At 36.0% G+C, this 18437-nt stretch overlaps 1 protein-coding gene, 1 long non-coding RNA gene and 1 pseudogene across 7 annotated transcripts; all 3 read right to left on the bottom strand.

The window, feature by feature from the left end:
* Window positions 1-8110: 8110 nt before the first annotated feature.
* On the bottom strand, window positions 8111-9954 carry LOC103336772 (uncharacterized; annotated as a pseudogene). Its single transcript, XR_016128556.1, has 5 exons — window positions 9415-9954; window positions 8785-9284; window positions 8682-8738; window positions 8466-8505; window positions 8111-8335 (listed from the first exon to the last, which is right to left on the bottom strand). The product of XR_016128556.1 is annotated as an uncharacterized LOC103336772 (transcript).
* A 458-nt stretch (window positions 9955-10412) lies between these two features.
* Window positions 10413-10580, bottom strand: LOC148915523 (uncharacterized). The gene is made up of 2 exons (XR_016128559.1): window positions 10538-10580; window positions 10413-10448 (listed from the first exon to the last, which is right to left on the bottom strand). It is a non-coding gene; the product is annotated as an uncharacterized LOC148915523 (long non-coding RNA).
* Window positions 10581-10593: 13 nt separating this feature from the next.
* LOC103336725 (disease resistance protein Roq1-like) lies at window positions 10594-16937 on the bottom strand. 5 transcript variants are annotated; one of them, XR_001678236.2, is made up of 7 exons: window positions 15887-16935; window positions 14645-15737; window positions 14228-14509; window positions 12964-14136; window positions 12269-12833; window positions 11000-12010; window positions 10594-10862 (listed from the first exon to the last, which is right to left on the bottom strand). XR_001678236.2 is itself a non-coding variant. In XM_089055843.1 (6 exons), the coding sequence occupies exons 1-5, from the start codon at window positions 16378-16380 to the stop codon at window positions 12288-12290; spliced, it is 3588 nt and encodes a 1195-aa protein (XP_088911969.1). In that variant the 5' UTR covers window positions 16381-16935; the 3' UTR covers window positions 12014-12147; window positions 12269-12287. The 5 variants fall into 5 exon arrangements, 3 of the variants coding, with proteins under 3 accessions (XP_088911969.1, XP_008238043.2, XP_016651240.2); XR_016128555.1 differs by having other exon boundaries at window positions 11000-11826; XM_089055843.1 differs by lacking the exons at window positions 10594-10862; window positions 11000-12010 and adding an exon at window positions 12014-12147.
* Between the last annotated feature and the right edge of the window lie 1500 nt (window positions 16938-18437).

The raw sequence follows: 18437 nt of genomic DNA, 5'->3' as shown, positions 1-18437 counted from the left end.
ATCCACATCTACTCGTTTTCCAGTGTCAATAAGCATGCTTGAATCATTGTCCAAAGATGTGATTAAGTATGTTTGATTAAAGTTCTGGGGAAATTTATATATAAAGTGCTTATCTTGTTTTAAACATGTACAGTCAATCATAACTCGATTCGAACTCTCACTGGCTCAAATTATAAGAAATTGAGAGAAGATGTGGAAATTGCTCTTGGACTTCTGGATTATGAGATGGTTCTTACTGATGAAGCTCTATCAGTACCTGCGATTGATGCATCTGCTGAGACTAAGACTAAATATGCAAAGTGGATTAAGGCCAACAAAATGGCAATTCTGATCATGAGGAGGTCTATTTCAGAAGAGGTCAGAGGCAGTATTATTGAAACTGAGAGTGCTAAGCTATTCATGGAAGCTATTGCAGAAAACTTCCAAGGATCCAAGAAAGCTGAAATTGGTTCACTCATGAGCCAGCTGACAGATATGAAATACAATGGAGAAGGCTGCATAAGAACTCATATTCTGAACATGCTTGAGATAGGAAACAAGCTGAAGGCTCTAAAAGTCCATGTGGATGAAACCATGATGGTGCACTTTGCTATTAATTCTCTACCTAGCATTTTTAGACAACTGAAAACTACTTATATTGCTTAGAAGGAGATATGGTCAGTTGCTGATTTGATAGGTATATGTGTGCAGGAAGAACAAAGTATCAGGAAGGACAAAGGAAAAGAACAAGTGTTTTTGGTGCAGGATACTAAGTTTAAACCAAAGGAATGGACCAAAAACAAGAACACAGATAAGCAGCAAAGGAAAGATGAGTCTGCAAAGGGCACGGGTCCAGTAGGTTTGAAGTGTTTCTTCTGCAAGAAATTTGGACATTTAAAGAGAGATTGCAGAAGATACAAGCGCTGGTTGGAGAAACAAAAGGGAAAAGGTAAGCATGAAAATGTCTCTGTGATTTATGAATCTAATACAGTTGAAGTTTTATCTAATTCATGGTGGTTAGACAGTGGTGCAACAGTTCATGTGACTAACTCTTTGCAGGGATTCAAAACAAAGAGGGTGCCAAACAAGGATGACTTGAAGGTGTTCGTGGGAAATGGAGAAAGAGTTAGAGTAGATTTTGTTGGTTTAGCTAGTCTTGAGTTGGATTCAGGTTTTATTTTGGAATTAGTTGATGTCGTTTATGTTCCTTCTATGACAAGGAATTTGTTATCAGTTAGCAAGCTTGTAAAATCAAACTTACAGTTTGATTTTGATGAGTCTGGTTTCTCCATTTTCAGAAATAAAAGTTTTATTGGTAATGGTTTATTGATCGATGGAATGTTTCGTTTGAACTGCAAATTACCAAATCAAAGTACAGAGATGATAAATGTGTTAAGTTCAAAACAGCCTTGTAATGCAGAATCTTTCACACTATGGCATAAGAGACTTGGACATGTCTCGAAAGAAAGAATGAATCTTCTATGCAAAGAATCAATTCTCCCACCACTTAATCACCATGAACAAGATAAAACATGCATTGAATGTGCAAAAGGAAAGCTAACAAATCTCAGAAAGAAGAGGGGCAATAAGAAGTGAGAAACTACTTGAGATAATACACACGGATATCTGCGGACCTTTTCCAGTTAATACACATGATGGTTTCAGTTATTTTATTACTTTTACAGATGATTTTTCAAGATATGGATATGTGTATCTGATAACAGAAAAATCCAAAGCATTGGAAATGTTTAAAATCTACAAGGCAGAAGTGGAAAACCAGCTGGATTCTAAGATAAAAGTTGTAAGATCAGATATGGGTGGAGAGTTCTATGGCAAGTTCACAGAAAAAGGAAGAAATCCAGGACCTTTTGCAAACTTCCTACAGCAAGAGGGCATTGTTGCACAATATACAAATCCTGGAACACCACAGCAGAATGGTGTTTCAGAAAGAAGAAATAGAACCTTAATAGAGATGGTGAGAAGCATGATGTGTTGTGCAAAGCTTCCTACTTTTCTATGGGGAGAAGCTTTAAAACCGCAAACTACCTTTCCAACAGAATTCCCACCAAAGCTACAAACAACATACCCTACGAAATCTGGTGTAAAAGAAAGCCTAGCTTGGCTCATCTAAGGACCTGGGGATGCAAGGCAGAGGCAAAGCTGTACAATCCTATGCAGAAGAAACTTGATTCCAAAACAGTGAGCTGTTTCTTCATAGGATATCCAGATAGGACAAAAGGTTATAGGTTTTATTGTCCTAAAAATAACACTAGATTTGTGGAAACACAGAGAGCAATTTTTATTGAAGAAGAGGAGGAAGGATTAGATGAAACAGATTTTGTTTTTGATGAAGTTTTGGAAGAAAACCAGCCAGAACTCGGCTCAGCCAGCCAGAATCGGCTCCAAATCAGCAGAATCGGATCACCAGAATCGCTCTAGTTTTACACTCGGAGATCATAGAGACCTAAAAGGCCAGCCTTGTCAAATGACTACTTTGTTTACCTGCAAGAATCAGAGCATGACATCAATACGAGGATGACCCTGCAACTTTCAAGCAGGCCATGGAAAGTGACAAAAGTTCACAGTGGTCTGCAGCCATGGAATCTGAACTAGAATCAATGAGCAAAAATGGAGTATGGAAACTAGTTAATTTGCCATTAGGATGCAAACCTATAGGATGCAAGTGGGTTTATAAAACCAAAAGGAATGCACAAGGACAAATAGACAGGTATAAAGCCAGATTAGTGGCAAAAGGTTACACACAAGAAGAGGGAGTTGATTACAATGAAACTTTCTCCCCTGTATCAACTAAAGATTCATTTAGAGTCATAATGGCTTTGGTTGCTCATTTTGATCTGCATCTTCATCAGATGGACGTTAAGACAGCTTTCCTAAATGGAGAACTTATTGAAGAAATATATATGAAACAGCCGGATGGTTTTGGCTCAAAAGGGGAAGAGAATTTAGTGTGCAAAGCTGCAGAAATCAATATATGGTCTAAAACAGGCATCAAGACAATGGTATCTCAAGTTTGATGAAGTTGTTAAGTCCCAAGGCTTCATTGATAATCCATTGGATGAATGCATCTATATGAAATTCAATGGAAGGAATTTCATCCTCATGCTGCTATATGTGGATGACATTCTGCTAGCAAGTAGCAATCATCCATGTTACATGACACTAAAAGGATGTTGTCCGATCACTTTGATATGAGTGATTTGGGAGAGGCAAACTATGTTCTTGGAATAGAAATCAGCAGGGATAGAGAAAGGAAAATGATCGGCTTATGTCAGAAGGCATATATTGAGAAAGTGCTTAGAAGGTTCAACATGGGAAACTGACAGGATGTGCTGTTCCCTTCTCAAAAGGGGATAAATTGAGCAGTGAACAATCTCCTAAAACTGAGCAAGAGAGATTGGAGATGAAGGACAAGCCCTATGCATCACTAGTAGGAAGCTTGATGTATGCACAAGTCTGCACTAGACCAGACTTGGCATTCTGCATAAGTGTTCTTGGCAGATTTCAGTCTAATCCAGGCCAAGCACATTGGATTGCAGGCAAGAAAGTATTAAGGTATTTGCAAATTTTATGATTGCAGATCCTTTGAATAAAGGGTTGCCTAATCATGTTTTTCACAGGCATGTGGCAAGCATGGGATTGCAATTCAGTTTTGATGCCTAAAGTCAGTGGGAGTCAGTGGGAGCTAGAGTTCTTACAGTTATGTTTTAATTTTGATTTTGTTAACTAGTTTTATCTAGACAGTTTTATTTTTGCAGATTTAATTGAATTACTTTTATACAATGTTCTGCATTTGCTATTTATGGATGACAAATAGAACAAAGGCCAAACTGTAATCATGTCAACATTATGTTTACAGTTTGAATCTATGAATGAGTCATTAAAGATTGTTGAAACCTTGGTAGTTTTGAAGGGTGGGCAAAGAACTGTTCAGTTTTGTCACACATACAGTAAAACCAAAACAGTTCTTGTTTTTCAATCCAGTTGGAAGCCTTATGTGTTTTGCAGATTCATGTATGTGATTATAAAAGTCTTGGATGTTATATATCCATGTACTTCGATAGTCCTTTATGAATTTTTCAAAATGACAGTGGCTTGATAAAAGGAACAAGAGAATTTTGAGTTCCACATGGCCATTAAGTAATGAACAATAAGTCTAAATTGATTATTTGATCAAGTTGGAGAATGTAAGAAGGTTTATTACATTAAACCTACTAAAGTGATCTTCTAATCAAATTAGGATTACTAAGACTTATTGTTTATTAGGAACTCAAAACCTATCTCGATTAAGCAAGCCTCAAACAGTGTTCAATAAGGATAATGAAGGCTTAAGGGTTCCTAGTTCTACAAGGATTGAAATGGATTAATCCTATAGCATGAAGGATATCTCTAAGTGTTTCTTGATGGGCAAGACACTTAGAGAGATGCTTATAAATAGAAGGCTCCCTCCTAGATCCGAATAACACAACACAGCTAAACAGAAATTCACCCATCGAGTTATAGCTATAAGGATCGGATTCTCGGAGAAGAACTTCTATTCCTTGCACTGCCAATCTGTTCCAGCATCATCCAGCCCTTGCGCCAACACCATGTCAGACTCAGGTTAGTGTTAAACATGTTATGGCTTTAAGGAATTAACAGGAGAGCCCACAACAGAACTTCTTGGTTTCCTAGAAATGTTGCTCACAGCGTGTGAGCAAATGCAAAAGCTTTCTCTTTAATTTTAAAAGGGTGCTTTTCCCAGCAAGAGACTTTTTTTCTTTTCAAATAACGTTTTATAAGCTAAATTAAGATAAAGGAAGATAGAATTTCTATATTTGATTTTATTGATTGAACTATGTCAAAGGAAACCTCATACGTACTGTGTATGCAAGATGCATTTCATAAAGATAATTAGGTATAAAAGTAATGGAAGAAAATCATATACGAGTTTTTAAAGTATTAATGTTGGGATGGTTGATCGTTATCCAAATCTTTAGCTGATTCCATTGAATCTCTATTTGTTTATTAGTAAATCAGGGGACATTTGTTATTAAGCTAAATGAAGATAAAGGAAGATAGAATTTCTATATTTGATTTTATTGATTTAACTATGTCAAAGGAAACCTCATACTGTGTATGCAAGATGGATTTCATAAAGATAATTAGGTATAAAAGTAATGGAAGAAAATCATATACGAGTTTTTACAGTATTAATATTGGGATGGTTGATCGTTATCCAAATCTTTAGCTGAACGAAAAGAAAAAAAAAACAAACCAAACCAAACCAAAAAACCGAGAGGGGAGGATTGGGTGGGGCCGACTGGTGGTGATGACAAGGTAAGGTGTGGGTGACGGTGATGAGATGGTGGCGTGCAAGGAGGAGAAGATGGGATGCTAGGGTTTGGGGAAGAAGGTGGGAATGGCTAGAGATGGTTTTATTTTTATTTTTAAAGTTTATATATTTATTTATATTTTATATTTGCTTAAAAAAATTATTATTTATTTTAGAAAAAGAAAAGGAAATAATGTTAAAATGAAGTAAAAAGAAATTAATGTAGAGTAAGGGTAGAATATGAAAGAGAAAGAACAAAAAATGATTAAAAAGTATTAAAAAGGCAAAAGGGAGTGTAAGTGGAGAAAAGGAGAGTGGGAAAATCAGCTGCTTTTTTTGTTGTTGGAAAAATATAGGCATCATTGGAAAAACATGGAAAAATGCATTCGTATGATTTGGAAGACTATTAAAAATAAAAATGTATTTACTCTTACATAAAGGAATGTGCAATAGTCTCGTATTTTGTATTTTTTTCACTTTAAAATATATAATTTTCTTTGGATTACCCACCCTAAACTATAATTTTCCCCATTCAATATCGACTCTCAAATTTCAGGTACGAAAAAAATAAAAAATACATACAATAGCTTAGAACAAAAATCAGAATTTGACTAAGTGGCGAAATAAAATTAATTTGATATGAAATATATTGCTAAAAGTACCTTAAAATATATATGAAAAATTATATTTATTATTACTAGAATAAGTGAACTTGTAGGTAAATATAGCAAATCTCCTCCCTCCCCTTGTAGGTAAATATAGCAAATCTCCTAAATATATATATATATATATATATATATATATAATCTCCTCCCTATAGTCAAACTCAAATTCACTCACATTCTATTAAGAAGGGTCACACACTTTGCATTTCTAAAAACAAAAAGAGAATCTTAGAAACTGTTCACCCCGTTTTGTGATTACTCATGATATGGAAGGGCAAAGTTCCCCATTACCTTGAAAAACATTGACTGGTCAACAAGTCAACTTTCTTTGGTGTATGAGCGTGCCACTGATAGCAATGAAGATTCTAGCAGACTTATTCTAGAATAGATAACTTGCGCCCCAAGTTACTGATTTCTATAAACAAACGATTGTGAATTTGGGTGAGGAATATCTCCCAAGTAAGTTCTTTTCTTGCCTCAGACTGGTGAGGACTTTAACAATTTATCTCATTATAAAGAGGTTGTTCTGGCTAGAATGGTTGATGGAATTTAAGTTGTCTTAGGCAGAACTGCCTTTTACAAAACTATAAAAATAAATATCCACGCTAGAAAGATAAAAAGACAGCTGGAACTCCATTTATGCCTGGATAGAAGGCTCTGATCCGAATTTGGAAGTATCTGGGCTGGTCTAAACTGTCAACAACTTCAACTGCTAAGCTTCAGCTGTAAATCAATACCAAAGGTCAATTTTGGCAGAGCTTTAATATACTTCAAGCTTTTATGAGGCTTTTGAGTGGGCAGAACTGCTGTTTCTTGATCGAAAGGCGTATGGTCGTTCTTGAAGACTTGAGTGGGCTAGAGACTGCACTGTAAAATTTGTTGAGGTTTTCGTGTTTGGAAAAAGCTCAAGCTCTACCTATCTTGGTTTTTTGCTGAACCAAATTTGTAACGAGAGAAATCTCGTTTTAAATGACTTATTTTCTAAGTCTGAACCTTGAAAATTCTGATCTAAAGCTGGTTTCACTTGGAATTCAAGTGAGCTTTTGGTTGATTTTGAGTTGTTTGTTTGATTGATGATTTGAGTGTAGGATTGATTATCCTTTGCCCTGTTCACTCATTCTTGTATTTATAAGAAATGTTATCTGGAGTAGGGTAATTCTTTTAATAATGGGCGGCAAATCCTTTTAAAAAGATCTTTCCTTTAAAAATGGAAAGGAAATGGGATTTCATCAGTTTTTGGTAGATAGGTTCTTAATAAGCAATCACTTCCCTATTTTTCTTGAAAGAGAACCTAATCTTTTCTTTTAATTTCAACTGCCCCTTTGTGAGAGCTAAAAAACCGTGATGGTTAGTTTGATTTCTTTTCTGGACAGCTCCTTGTTTCCTGCTTATCTCTTTCGAAGTTTGCTTATCTCTCTGACAAGATGGTGCCTCCTTTGGAGTGGAGACAATATCCCAGAATATATATAAGAGGGGTCTTGATCTTCAGCTGGCAGAGTTTTCATAAAAGAATTTTTGCTTGATGGCATTAATTTTTCCAATCACTTCTCCTATGACAGTTGCCATTGTTGACTTTTCCTAACTCAGAGATGTCACATGGATTTGTTTCCTGTTTCTGGGCTCCCTTTTTTTTTTTTATCACAACGGGCCTATTTTTTGGAGCCCTAGGGTTGTTTTGCTTTTTGAGGCCCAAGTTTGTTTGTCTAGTTTGATAAGCTTTGGGCTGGGCCTTTCTGGATTTTGGGCTTCTGTTTTCGGTTTTTTCAAAGACCAAATTGTTTGAGTTTTGTAGCTTTATTCTGGGCTTCTTTTTTGTTGGGCTGGGACGTGCCAAATTAGGCCCAAACAGAAACATATTGGGGGTGAAGGATAGAAATTGGATATGGGCAATAGATATCCAAACATAGATGCCTTCTCCTTTCTCAACATGGCCGTCCCGATTTTGGCATTATTCATGTTCGCCACCCATGACATGGGTACATGGTAGTTTTGTGTTCAATAATTCACGCATACTTAATCAGACCGATGCCTTGATTAATTACGCGTGACATCCAATTACCAGCTGTCATCGATTTATGATTTTTACATTCTTTAGCACATACCGATGTTGTTACATAAGAAGATAGCAAAACAATAAATATAAAGACATCACCGGGTTTATATTTGGACTAATAATACAACACAAGGTCATTATTATGACATCAAAATAATCAAGAGGACGTCGTCTTGAGGTGTCTTGCCAAGAGGCATTCAAAAATAGAAATATCTGAAAATAAGGAGATGCTAAAGATACAAAAACGAACACTTGGGGCACGCAGCTTATAATCTCTTCCCAGAGGAAGATGACTCACTTAATAATCTGCAAGATAAAAACAAATGAGGCGTGAGCAAACAACCTACTTATATACTAACTCAGTTATACCTGTCATGTAAGATCACATGCCAACCTATTCCAAGTCAGTTTTCAACATCATAGTAAAGCCACTCACCTTTTGGTCCAGACTCGAAGTAAGTTTTCAACATCAACACCTAAAAGAGTACACGAAACATAATTACCATAGAATTCTTCTACGATTGAAACACACGAAATGGTAAACAACAATACAAAACGTAAAAATATTAAAAATAAAAACTCATTACCAATTTTGTGTTGAAAGGGAGGCTAACAATAAAAAATAAAATAAAATAAAGTGATGCAAACTCACATTGAAATGCAGACAGAGGTCATATATTTGCTCTCTTTTTGGGTCCAACTTCATCACCTACATCATCATCATTATCTAATTCATTTTCATCAAACTTCATCACCTACATCATCATCATTATCTAATTCATTTTCATCAATATGTTTGCCATCATCATCACCATCCTTTGACATACTGATAGGACCAAGGTGGGCCCCAATGCTTTTGATGTGCAACCCTTTGCCGTAAACAGTAACTCGAAAAATAGGTGCCGTTGATTGTACATCAGAAATTGGAATACATTTCAGCCACACATTACCTTCCCCTGTCTCTCTTCCATCCAGATCCATCTCATCTTGATAATCATCCAAATAAAAAAAAAAGATAACAAGAATACGGACGTCCAAGTAAAATAGGGCTAACAAATGATTCCGGAATTTCCCAAACAACAAACAAAACCAATTTTTTGTTCTCCAATACGGAAGTCCAAGGAATTTCAATAGGAAGTTCGTAATTACGAGCACTCATGCCATCACCATTAAAGTCATCACCAAAAGTGAACCACTCTGGAACTTCACTGCCATTGTCAGGTAGTGTAACGATAATCCTCACACTCCTCTTCATCTGTAACACAACACAACACAGTCATATATATTATTATTAATTAGTCCAGCTTGCAGCGTACATAGTATAGTATTAACAATATATGTAATGTATGCATATTAATTATATAGATAAAAGATGCATACGTCACCTGATTCAGGAAAAAATTTGTCATCTTTGAAAGATCCAGCCCTAGGTTATCGCATAGCCTATGGCAATTAGAGAAGTTCATGTTACTAATGCCTTGCATGTCTTCGTCTTCCAATATCTTTGACAATGTTGAAAATCTTTCCAGTGATATGCAATCAGTCATATCGATCGTTGCTACAAACGCTGGAAGTTGTACTAGAATTTCTACAAGACTCTTGCAACCGCTCAAATTAAGCTCCTGCAAGTTGACACATTTGCTAATGCACACAGGAAGACTGACAAAATTGCTTTCGGATAGATCAATATCCACTAAGTTGGACCCAAAAAAAAAATTCTCCAAGGAATCAATATTTGATACTTTGCACTCTCGAAAATGCATCTGGCTCTGCCTCATGAAGTCGCCATCGCGTGGACTGTTTCCGTTGGTTCGAACCTCCAAAAGAAGTGACTCTGCACTCGATAAACCTTCAGAGATCAAGTTATTTGGAAGTGTGACAAGTTTTGGGCATTGATTGAGATCAATATAATCTAGATTTTGCAACTCAAATACTTTTTTTGCAGCTTTTCAAGGTTTTCACATCTTCCTAAATTTAATTCTTCAAGTGCAGTGAGATTTCCAATTGATGAAGGCAACTTTTCTATAGCACTTCCGTCTAACAGTAAAAATCTTAGGGCAGTGAGATTTCCAACGGATGAAGGCAATTCTTTTATAGCAGTTTTATATAAGTCCAATTCAATTAAGGATTCCATTTTGTCCACAATTTCTGGGAAACTCTCCAACTTTATGCAACCGTAAAGAAGAAATAATTTCAGAGATTTCAACCCAACTTTATTTGGAAGCTTCGTGAGTTCACGGCAGTGACTAAAGTCCAATTCTTCAAGTTTATCAAGATATCCAACAGATGGATGAACCTCAACTAAACTTGGACATTAATTCGCATTCAAGTACCTTAAGTTCGGGCTGCTGGATAGGTCGGGGATTTCAGTTAGGAATTCAGATCCAAAGAAATTCAGAGATGTCAACTTTTTCATATGCTGTGAAATTTTAAAAAAAAAAATCAAACGGATAACATTAAAGAAATTTACAACATAAATCAGTTAATAAACGAGACCTCTTAAAGTACCTTCAATCCCTCCCCTAGTTGTTTGATGCGGCTGTAAGGCAGATGAGCACACTAGTCCATTTGGACGAAAATTGGGTGGAAAAAATTGGAACGGACATCCATGCCAATCAAGAACTCTCAGATTATTTGGGATAGAACTAGCGTCTCCAGAAAGACATACATTGTGGATTATGAGAATTTTTAGATTTTTCATCTTCGATAAGCTTTTGCCAACATCCAAGAGTTTAAGATTTTTCATCTTTGAGAAGCTTCTGCCAACATCCAAGAATATCTCATCATCTAGTTTGAGGAAATTTAACATGGTGCCTGTGATTTTATTTGTAACCTAATAGAAAAAAGAAAAATGTACCAAGTGTTACGAAGTATTTATAATTTTAAAAAAATTATACTTAACACACAACATGTGTTACTTATTGAATTAAATAAAACTTTACACTCACATATATAATTTAATTTACTTACTGTTATCATTCTTCATAACATCCTTGACATCTTCATGATGAAACCACAATCTACTACATCCTCCGGGTTCAGTGGGGGACTCCTGCTTAATTATGTCCTTACCCATCTTTTCTAGTAAGTCATGCATCTGAATATAACTTCCTTCAACACTTATGAGGGCCTTTTCTATGAGTACATCAATGCCATATCGAGCGTTTAGCTCACAAGAGTCTTCCACATACTTTCTATCTTTACCCTTAAAGAAACATGCAATGTCAAGGAAAACCTCCTGTATACTGTGATCCAATGCATTGTAACTTATTTGGAGAACGTCTTGAATTTCCCTGCTTTTGGAACCATTCAATATAGCTTCCTATTTATCTATACTTCCACCACATAGACAACAATCGAGAATTTTCAAAGCCAAAGGAAGGCCTTGAGCATAGAGTATTGCACGTTCTGCAAGTTTCACATAATCACCCAAAGGAGGCCCACTTCTTTTGAAGGCATGCCAACATAAGAGCTCAAGAGCTTCAGGATCATCTAAAAACTGGACCTCATGTATTAAATTAACATGATGGGCAGTTAACACTTACTTATCCCTTGTTGTTATGATAATTCTGCTGCCTACACCAAACCAATCACATGCCCCAACTAACTTGTTTAACCGTTCTATGTTATCCACATCATCAAGAACCAAGAGAACCTTTCTACAACTCAACCTTTGCTTTATCATAGTGGCCCCTTTATGAACATTGGGCACCTCCAAATTTGTATCCCTTAGAATCTCATAAAGAAGAGTCCTCTGTAGTTTGGCTAAACCTCCTCATTGCCACGTTGAACATTCTCTGACGTTTGCCAAAAAAGAACAGCCTTCAAATTCGTGGGCAATTGAATTATAAATAGCTGTAGCAATTGTGGTCTTACCAATTCCACCAGTTCCCCATAACCCTACCATACTAACATCGTTTTTCCCCAAATCTAAAAGCTAAATTATATCTTCTACAGAATGGTGCATTCCAACTGGATACTCTGTCACATACAAATATGTACGGTCTATTACTTCCCGTGAAATGTGTTGAAAAATTACAATTATAATAGGAATTCTTTGTGTGTAAGGAAAGTAAGATCCACAAGTCACGCCAACATTCTTCCACGATTGAAACACACTAAATGGTAAACAACAATACAGCAAGTAAAAATATCAAAAATAAAAACTCATTACCAATTTTGTGCTGAAAGGGAGGCTAATAATAAAAAATAAAATAAAATAAAGTGATGCGAACTCACATTGAAATGCAGACAGAGGTCATATATTTGTTCTCTTTCTGGGTCCAACTTCATCACCTACATCGTCATCATCATCTAATTCATTTTCATCAATATGTTTGCCATCATCATCACCATCCTTTGACAAACTGATAGGAGCCAGGTGGGCCCCAATGCTTTTGATGTGCAACCCTTTGCCGAAAACAGTAACTCGAAAAATAGGCGTCTTTAATTGTTCAAAAGAAATTGGAATACATTCCAACCACACATTACCTTTCCCGGTCTCTCTTCCAAACAAATACATGTGATCTCTATAATCATCCAAACAAAATACAAGAGAACAAGGGCTAACAAATGATTCCGTAATTTCCCAAACAACAAACAAAACCAATTTTGTGTTCTCCAATACTAAAGTCCAAGGAATTTCAATAGGAAGGTTGTAATTACGAACACTCCTGCCATCAACATCAACGTAATCAAATTTACTTTCATCATAGTCATCAAAGTCATCACCAAAAGTGAACCACTCAGGAACTTCACTGCCACTGTCAGGTAGTGTAATGATAATCCTCTCACTCCTCTTCATCTGTAACACAACACAACACAGACATATATATTATTATTAATTAGTCCAGCTTGCAGCGTACATAGTATAGTATTAACAATATATGTAATGTATGCATATTAATTATATAGATAAAAGATACATACGTCACCTGATTCAGTAAAAATTTTGCCATCTTCGAAAGATCCAACCCTAGGTTATCGCATAGCCTATGGCAATTAGACAAGTTCATGTTACTAATGCCTTGCATGTCTTCGCCTTCCAATATCTTTGACAATGTTGAAAATCTTTCCAGTGATATGCAATTAGTCATATCGATCCATGCTACAGACGGTGGAAGTTGTACTAGAATTTCTACAAGCCTCTTGCAACCCCTCAAATTAAGCTCCCGCAAGTTGACACATTTGCTAATGCACCCAGGAAGACTGACAAAATTGCTTTCGGATAGATTAGCTATCGCTAAGTTGGACCAGCAACAAAAATTCTCCAAGGAATCAATATTTGATACATTGCACTCTTGAAAATACATCTCCTCATGCGTCATGAAGTTGCCATCGCATGGACTGTTTGCGTTGGTTCGAACCTCCAAAGGAAGTGATTCTGCACTCGATAAAGCTTCAGAGATCAAGTTATGTGGAAGTGTGACAAGTTTTGGGCATTGACTGAGATCAATAATACCCAAATTTTGCAACCCATAAATACTTTGTGGCAAATTTGCAAGGTTTTCACATCCTTGTAAATATAATAGTTGAAGTGCAGTGAGATTTCCAATTGATGAAGGCAACTCTTCTATAGCACTTCCCTCTAACCATAAACGTTGTAGGGCAGTGAGATTTCCAACGGATGAAGGCAATTCTTTCATAGCAGTTTTAGATAAGTGCAATTCTTTCAGCCCAATGAGATGTTCAATTGATGTAGGCAACTCTTTTATAGCACTTTCAGATAAGCTCATTATTTCCAGCCCAATGAGATGTCGAATTGATGCAGGCAACTCTTTTATATTAGTTCTCCGAAGGTCCAATTCAATTAAGGATTCCATTTTGTCCACAATTTCTGGGAAACTCTCCAACTTTATGCAATCGTAAAGAAAAAATAATTTTAGAGATTTCAACCCAACTTTATTTGGAAACTTCGTGAGTTCACAGCAGTGACAAAATTTCAATTCTTCAAGTTTATCAAGATATCCAACAGATGGATGAACCTCGACTAAGCTTGTACAACGATTCGCATACAAATACCTTAAGTTTGGGCTGCTGGATAGGTCGGGGATTTCAGTTAGCAATTGAGATCCCCTGAAATCCAGAGTTGTCAACTTTTTCATATGCTGTGAAATAAATAAATAATAATAGTCAAATGGATAGCATTAAAGAAATTTACAACATAAATCAGTTAATAAATGAGACCTCTTAAAGTACCTTCAATCCCTCTCCTAGTTGTTTGATGCGGCTGTAAGGCAGACTGAGCACAACTAGTCTAGATGGACGAAAATTGGGTGGTAAAAATTGGAACGGACATCCATGCCATTCAAGAACTCTCAAATTGTTTGGGATAGAACTAGCATCTCCAGAAAGGCATACATTGTGGTTTATGAGAATTTTAAGATTTTTCATCTTCGAGAAGCTTCTGCCAACATCCAAGAATATCTCATCATCTTTTTTGGGGAAATTTAATAGGATGCCTGTGATTTTATTTGTTCCCTAATAGAAAAAAGAAAAATATATCAAGTGTTACAAAGTATTTATAATTTTAAAAAAATTATACTTAACACACAACATGTTAGTTATTGAATTAAACAAAACTTTACACTCACATATATAATTTAATTTACTTACTGCATTATTCGTCAGGACATGCTTGACATCTTCATGAAACCACAATCTGCTACGTCCTCCGGGTTCAGTAGGCGACTCCTGCTCAATTATGTCCTTACCCATCTTTTCTAGTAAGTCATGCATCTGAATATAACTACTTTCAACACTTACGAGGGCCTTTTCTATGAGTACATCAATGCCATATCTAGTGTTTAGCTCACAAGCGTCTTTCACATACTTTTTATTTGTACCCTTAAAGAAACAGGCAATGTCGAGGAAAACCTTCTTTACTCTATCATCCAAGGCATTGTAACTTATTTTGAGAACTTCTTGAATTTGTGTGCCTTGGAAACCATCCAATGCACGTTGCCATTTATCTATACTTCCACCACATAGATAAGAACCCAGAACTTTCAAGGCCAAAGGAAGGCCTTGAGCATAGCGTATTGCACTTTCTGCAAGTTTCACATAATCATCCAAAGGAGGCCCACTTCTTTTGAAGGCATGCCAACAGAAGAGCTCAAGAGCTTCAGGATCATCTAAAATCTTGACCTCATGTATTAAATTAACTTGATGAGCAGTTAACAGTTGCTTATCCCTTGTTGTTATGATAATTCTACTGCCTACACCAAACCAATCACATGCCCCAACTAACTTGTGTAACTGTTCCATGTCATCAACGTCATCAAGAACCAAGAGAACCTTTCTACAACTCAACCTTTGCTTTATCATAGTTGGCCCTTTATGAACGTTGGCCACCTCCAAATTTGTATCCCTTAGAATCTCATAAAGAAGAGTCCTCTGTAGTTTGGCTAAACCTCCTCCCTGCCACGTTGAACATTCTCTGACGTTTGCCAAAAAAGAACAGCCTTCAAATTCGTGGGCAATTGAATTATAAACAGCTGTAGCAATTGTGGTCTTACCAATTCCACCAGTTCCCCATACACCTACCATACGAACATCGTTTTCCCTCAAATCCAAAAGCTCAATTATATCTTCTACAGGATGGTGCATTCCAACTGGATACTCTGTCACATACAAATATGTGCGGTCTATTACTTCCCGTGAAATGTGTTGAACGATATTATGAATCAGTTCAGCTTCAGATCTATGTCTGCCAATTTAAAAGCATATGAAACATTTAATCACATGGCATTTTTGTATAAAAAGTAATTTAAAAAGGGCAATTAAGGAACATAATACACACAAAAAAGAAGAGAATTTAGAGCAACAATGAATAAATTAAGGGGGTTAGAAATTTACTCGTCCAAAGGGAACCCTGACAAAGCTGCTGCTTGTGAAAGTGCCGCCCTCCATTTCTTGACCTTGTCCATCTCATCTTCGTATTTGCGCTCCATGTTAGCCAGTGCATCCCCGAAGCTTCCTCTATGATTCCGTACATCTGATGGATTCACCTTGTAAAAAACTGGGATGACCAATTGTTGATTTGATTCTTTGCAATCAAGAATCTTAACAAGCTCATCCAAGCACCACTTTGAAGAGGTATAGTTTTCGGAGAACACCACCACAGAAATCTTTGAGTCTTCAATTGCTGTGAGAAGCGCGTTTGATATTTCTTCTCCTCTTCTGAGCTCATCATCATCCATGAAGGTGTTAATTCCTTGTAGACGCAAATTGCTATACAAATGGCTTGTGAAATTTGAGCGAGTGTCAAAACCTCTGAAGCTCAGAAAGACATGGTATTTCCATGACTTGGTGAAAGGAGCAGAAGAAGAAGAGGCTCCTCGGTTGGCCATGGAAGCCAAAGATAATTGTTTCAGTGTTTGCTTCTCTCTTTGGATTCGCTAAACAAAATATGAGTGTTTTTTACTTGAAGAGCTTGGATGTGAGCAAATGTAAAAGGCAATGTGAATTCATGAAATGGTGAGCAAGTGTCGGTGAAACTTCCTGTCTTCAACTGAGACGACCTGTCCGTGTCAATGCTTGTTGACAATTAAACCCACCGGATGTTTTCTCCTTTTGCTGAAAAGTCTCTCTCTCTCAACAGAGGGGCCATTATTGCTGTTTTGAAGAGATTAAATGAAACTGGGATGACCACAACAGTTTACAATGATATTAAACCAAAACAAATAATATGGGAATAAAATATTCTGAAAATAATTTTCGTTGTTGCTGTTATTTACGTAACAGTTGAGATCGTTTAATATGGGATTTGAGAAATGTGAGAAGGGAAATGATGAAAACATCTAAAAGTTGAGATCGTTTTCAATTATTAGTTTTCCGTGTTTTCAAACTTAACAGCACCGAACGCGTTTTTAGTTGTTTTCATTCTCAGAAAACAGAAAACCGGGTGGGAAAATGATAACGAACGGGCCCTTATTGTTTGGCTGTAGTCAGAAAACAGAGACGTCTTACTTGAAGAGTTTCGGTGACGTTCTCTTTGCTTTGCATCTAATGTGAATTCATGAAAAGATGAGGACGTTTACTTCTAGTTTACAATGATAAATGTTCTCTTATAATTCTTACGCGTTTTCAAGTGATGGAGAGCCCACAACAGGACTTCTTGGTTTCCTAGAAATGTTGCTCACAGCGTGTGAGCAAATGCAAAAGCTTTCTCTTTAATTTTAAAAGGGTGCTTTTCCCAGCAAGAGACTTTTTTTCTTTTCAAATAACGTTTTATAAGCTAAATTAAGATAAAGGAAGATAGAATTTCTATATTTGATTTTATTGATTGAACTATGTCAAAGGAAACCTCATACGTACTGTGTATGCAAGATGCATTTCATAAAGATAATTAGGTATAAAAGTAATGGAAGAATATCATATACGAGTTTTTAAAGTATTAATGTTGGGATGGTTGATCGTTATCCAAATCTTTAGCTGATTCCATTGAATCTCTATTTGTTTATTAGTAAATCAGGGGACATTTGTTATTAAGAGTAAGTGGTTCTTTTAGTATGAAATTTCTTGCTTAATGAGTTTAGATTATAAAAATCAGCTGAATGTTTGAGATTATAAAAATCATGTTTTCTACAAGTAAAAATTTAGAGAAACGAGCGAATTACATGGGAGACTCTGAATTTTCAACAGAAGTCAAACTTGAAGAAAAGCATTTTGGAAACTTAAAAGGGCACTTTGATCAAAAGTGCCTGGCACCTGCCAGATGTCAAACAAGCACAAAGTTCGACTCAGATTCCAAAGTGGAATTTGGGTCGGGTCTTGTCAACAATATCTCTAACTCACTGATATTTCCCTCTTGGAGAATTTCTCTGCTCTCGTTTCTCTCCTATCACTCTTCTTTCTGTCTTCCTTCCTCTTTGCCTGGGTTCTCATTTTTCTTCTCTGATGATGTCTCTCATTATAATTAGGGGAATGATAGCAACTTTTTCTCCAACCTTCTCCTTTAGACCTTCTTCCTTTTCTTCATGACATGTGTCACTTTCTTTCACTTAAAACAATGTAACTAATGCATCAAACAAGCTAACATTTGTTTTCCAAGTTTACCCTTATTAAATATTTTGTTCTTAATTTGTTCAAAAACAATTTTACAACTCTCTTACCAAATGTAAAAAATTAAATAATAAAAAATTTCAGTTTAAAAAAATATATATCTATTTTTTTTTCAGAGATAAAACTTCTATTTTTTTTAACACAAAAGAATGACCTAAAAAAACACTCAATAGAAAGATCACATTTTTATACAGAAAAAAGACTTCCTTCTAAAGGAAGTTCATTAATTGCATTTTTTTTATACTACTAAATAAAAGTTAAAGAGCATTTTCAATGATATATATATATATATATATATATATATATATACATAAAACCCCAAATAATCAGATTCCATAGGAAG

The sequence above is a fragment of the Prunus mume genome, linkage group LG7 (assembly GCF_029339155.1).
Source record: "Prunus mume cultivar Tortuosa linkage group LG7, ASM2933915v1, whole genome shotgun sequence".
NCBI lineage: Eukaryota > Viridiplantae > Streptophyta > Magnoliopsida > Rosales > Rosaceae > Prunus > Prunus mume.
Note: the sequence above shows the minus strand (reverse complement) of the source record. Positions and strands in the feature narration are given on the sequence as shown.

Excerpts from the sequence above, each read along its gene's own strand:
- LOC103336725 (XM_089055843.1), bottom strand. The coding sequence starts at position 16,380 with ATGGCCAACCGAGGAGCCTCTTCTTCTTCTGCTCCTTTCACCAAGTCA. Across the intron at positions 15,738-15,886 it reads TCAGGGTTCCCTTTGGACGA|ACATAGATCTGAAGCTGAAC; the intron begins GTAAATTTCTAA and ends TTAAATTGGCAG. Across the intron at positions 12,834-12,963 it reads CAAAATTTTTACTGAATCAG|ATGAAGAGGAGTGAGAGGAT; the intron begins GTGACGTATGTA and ends GTTGTGTTACAG.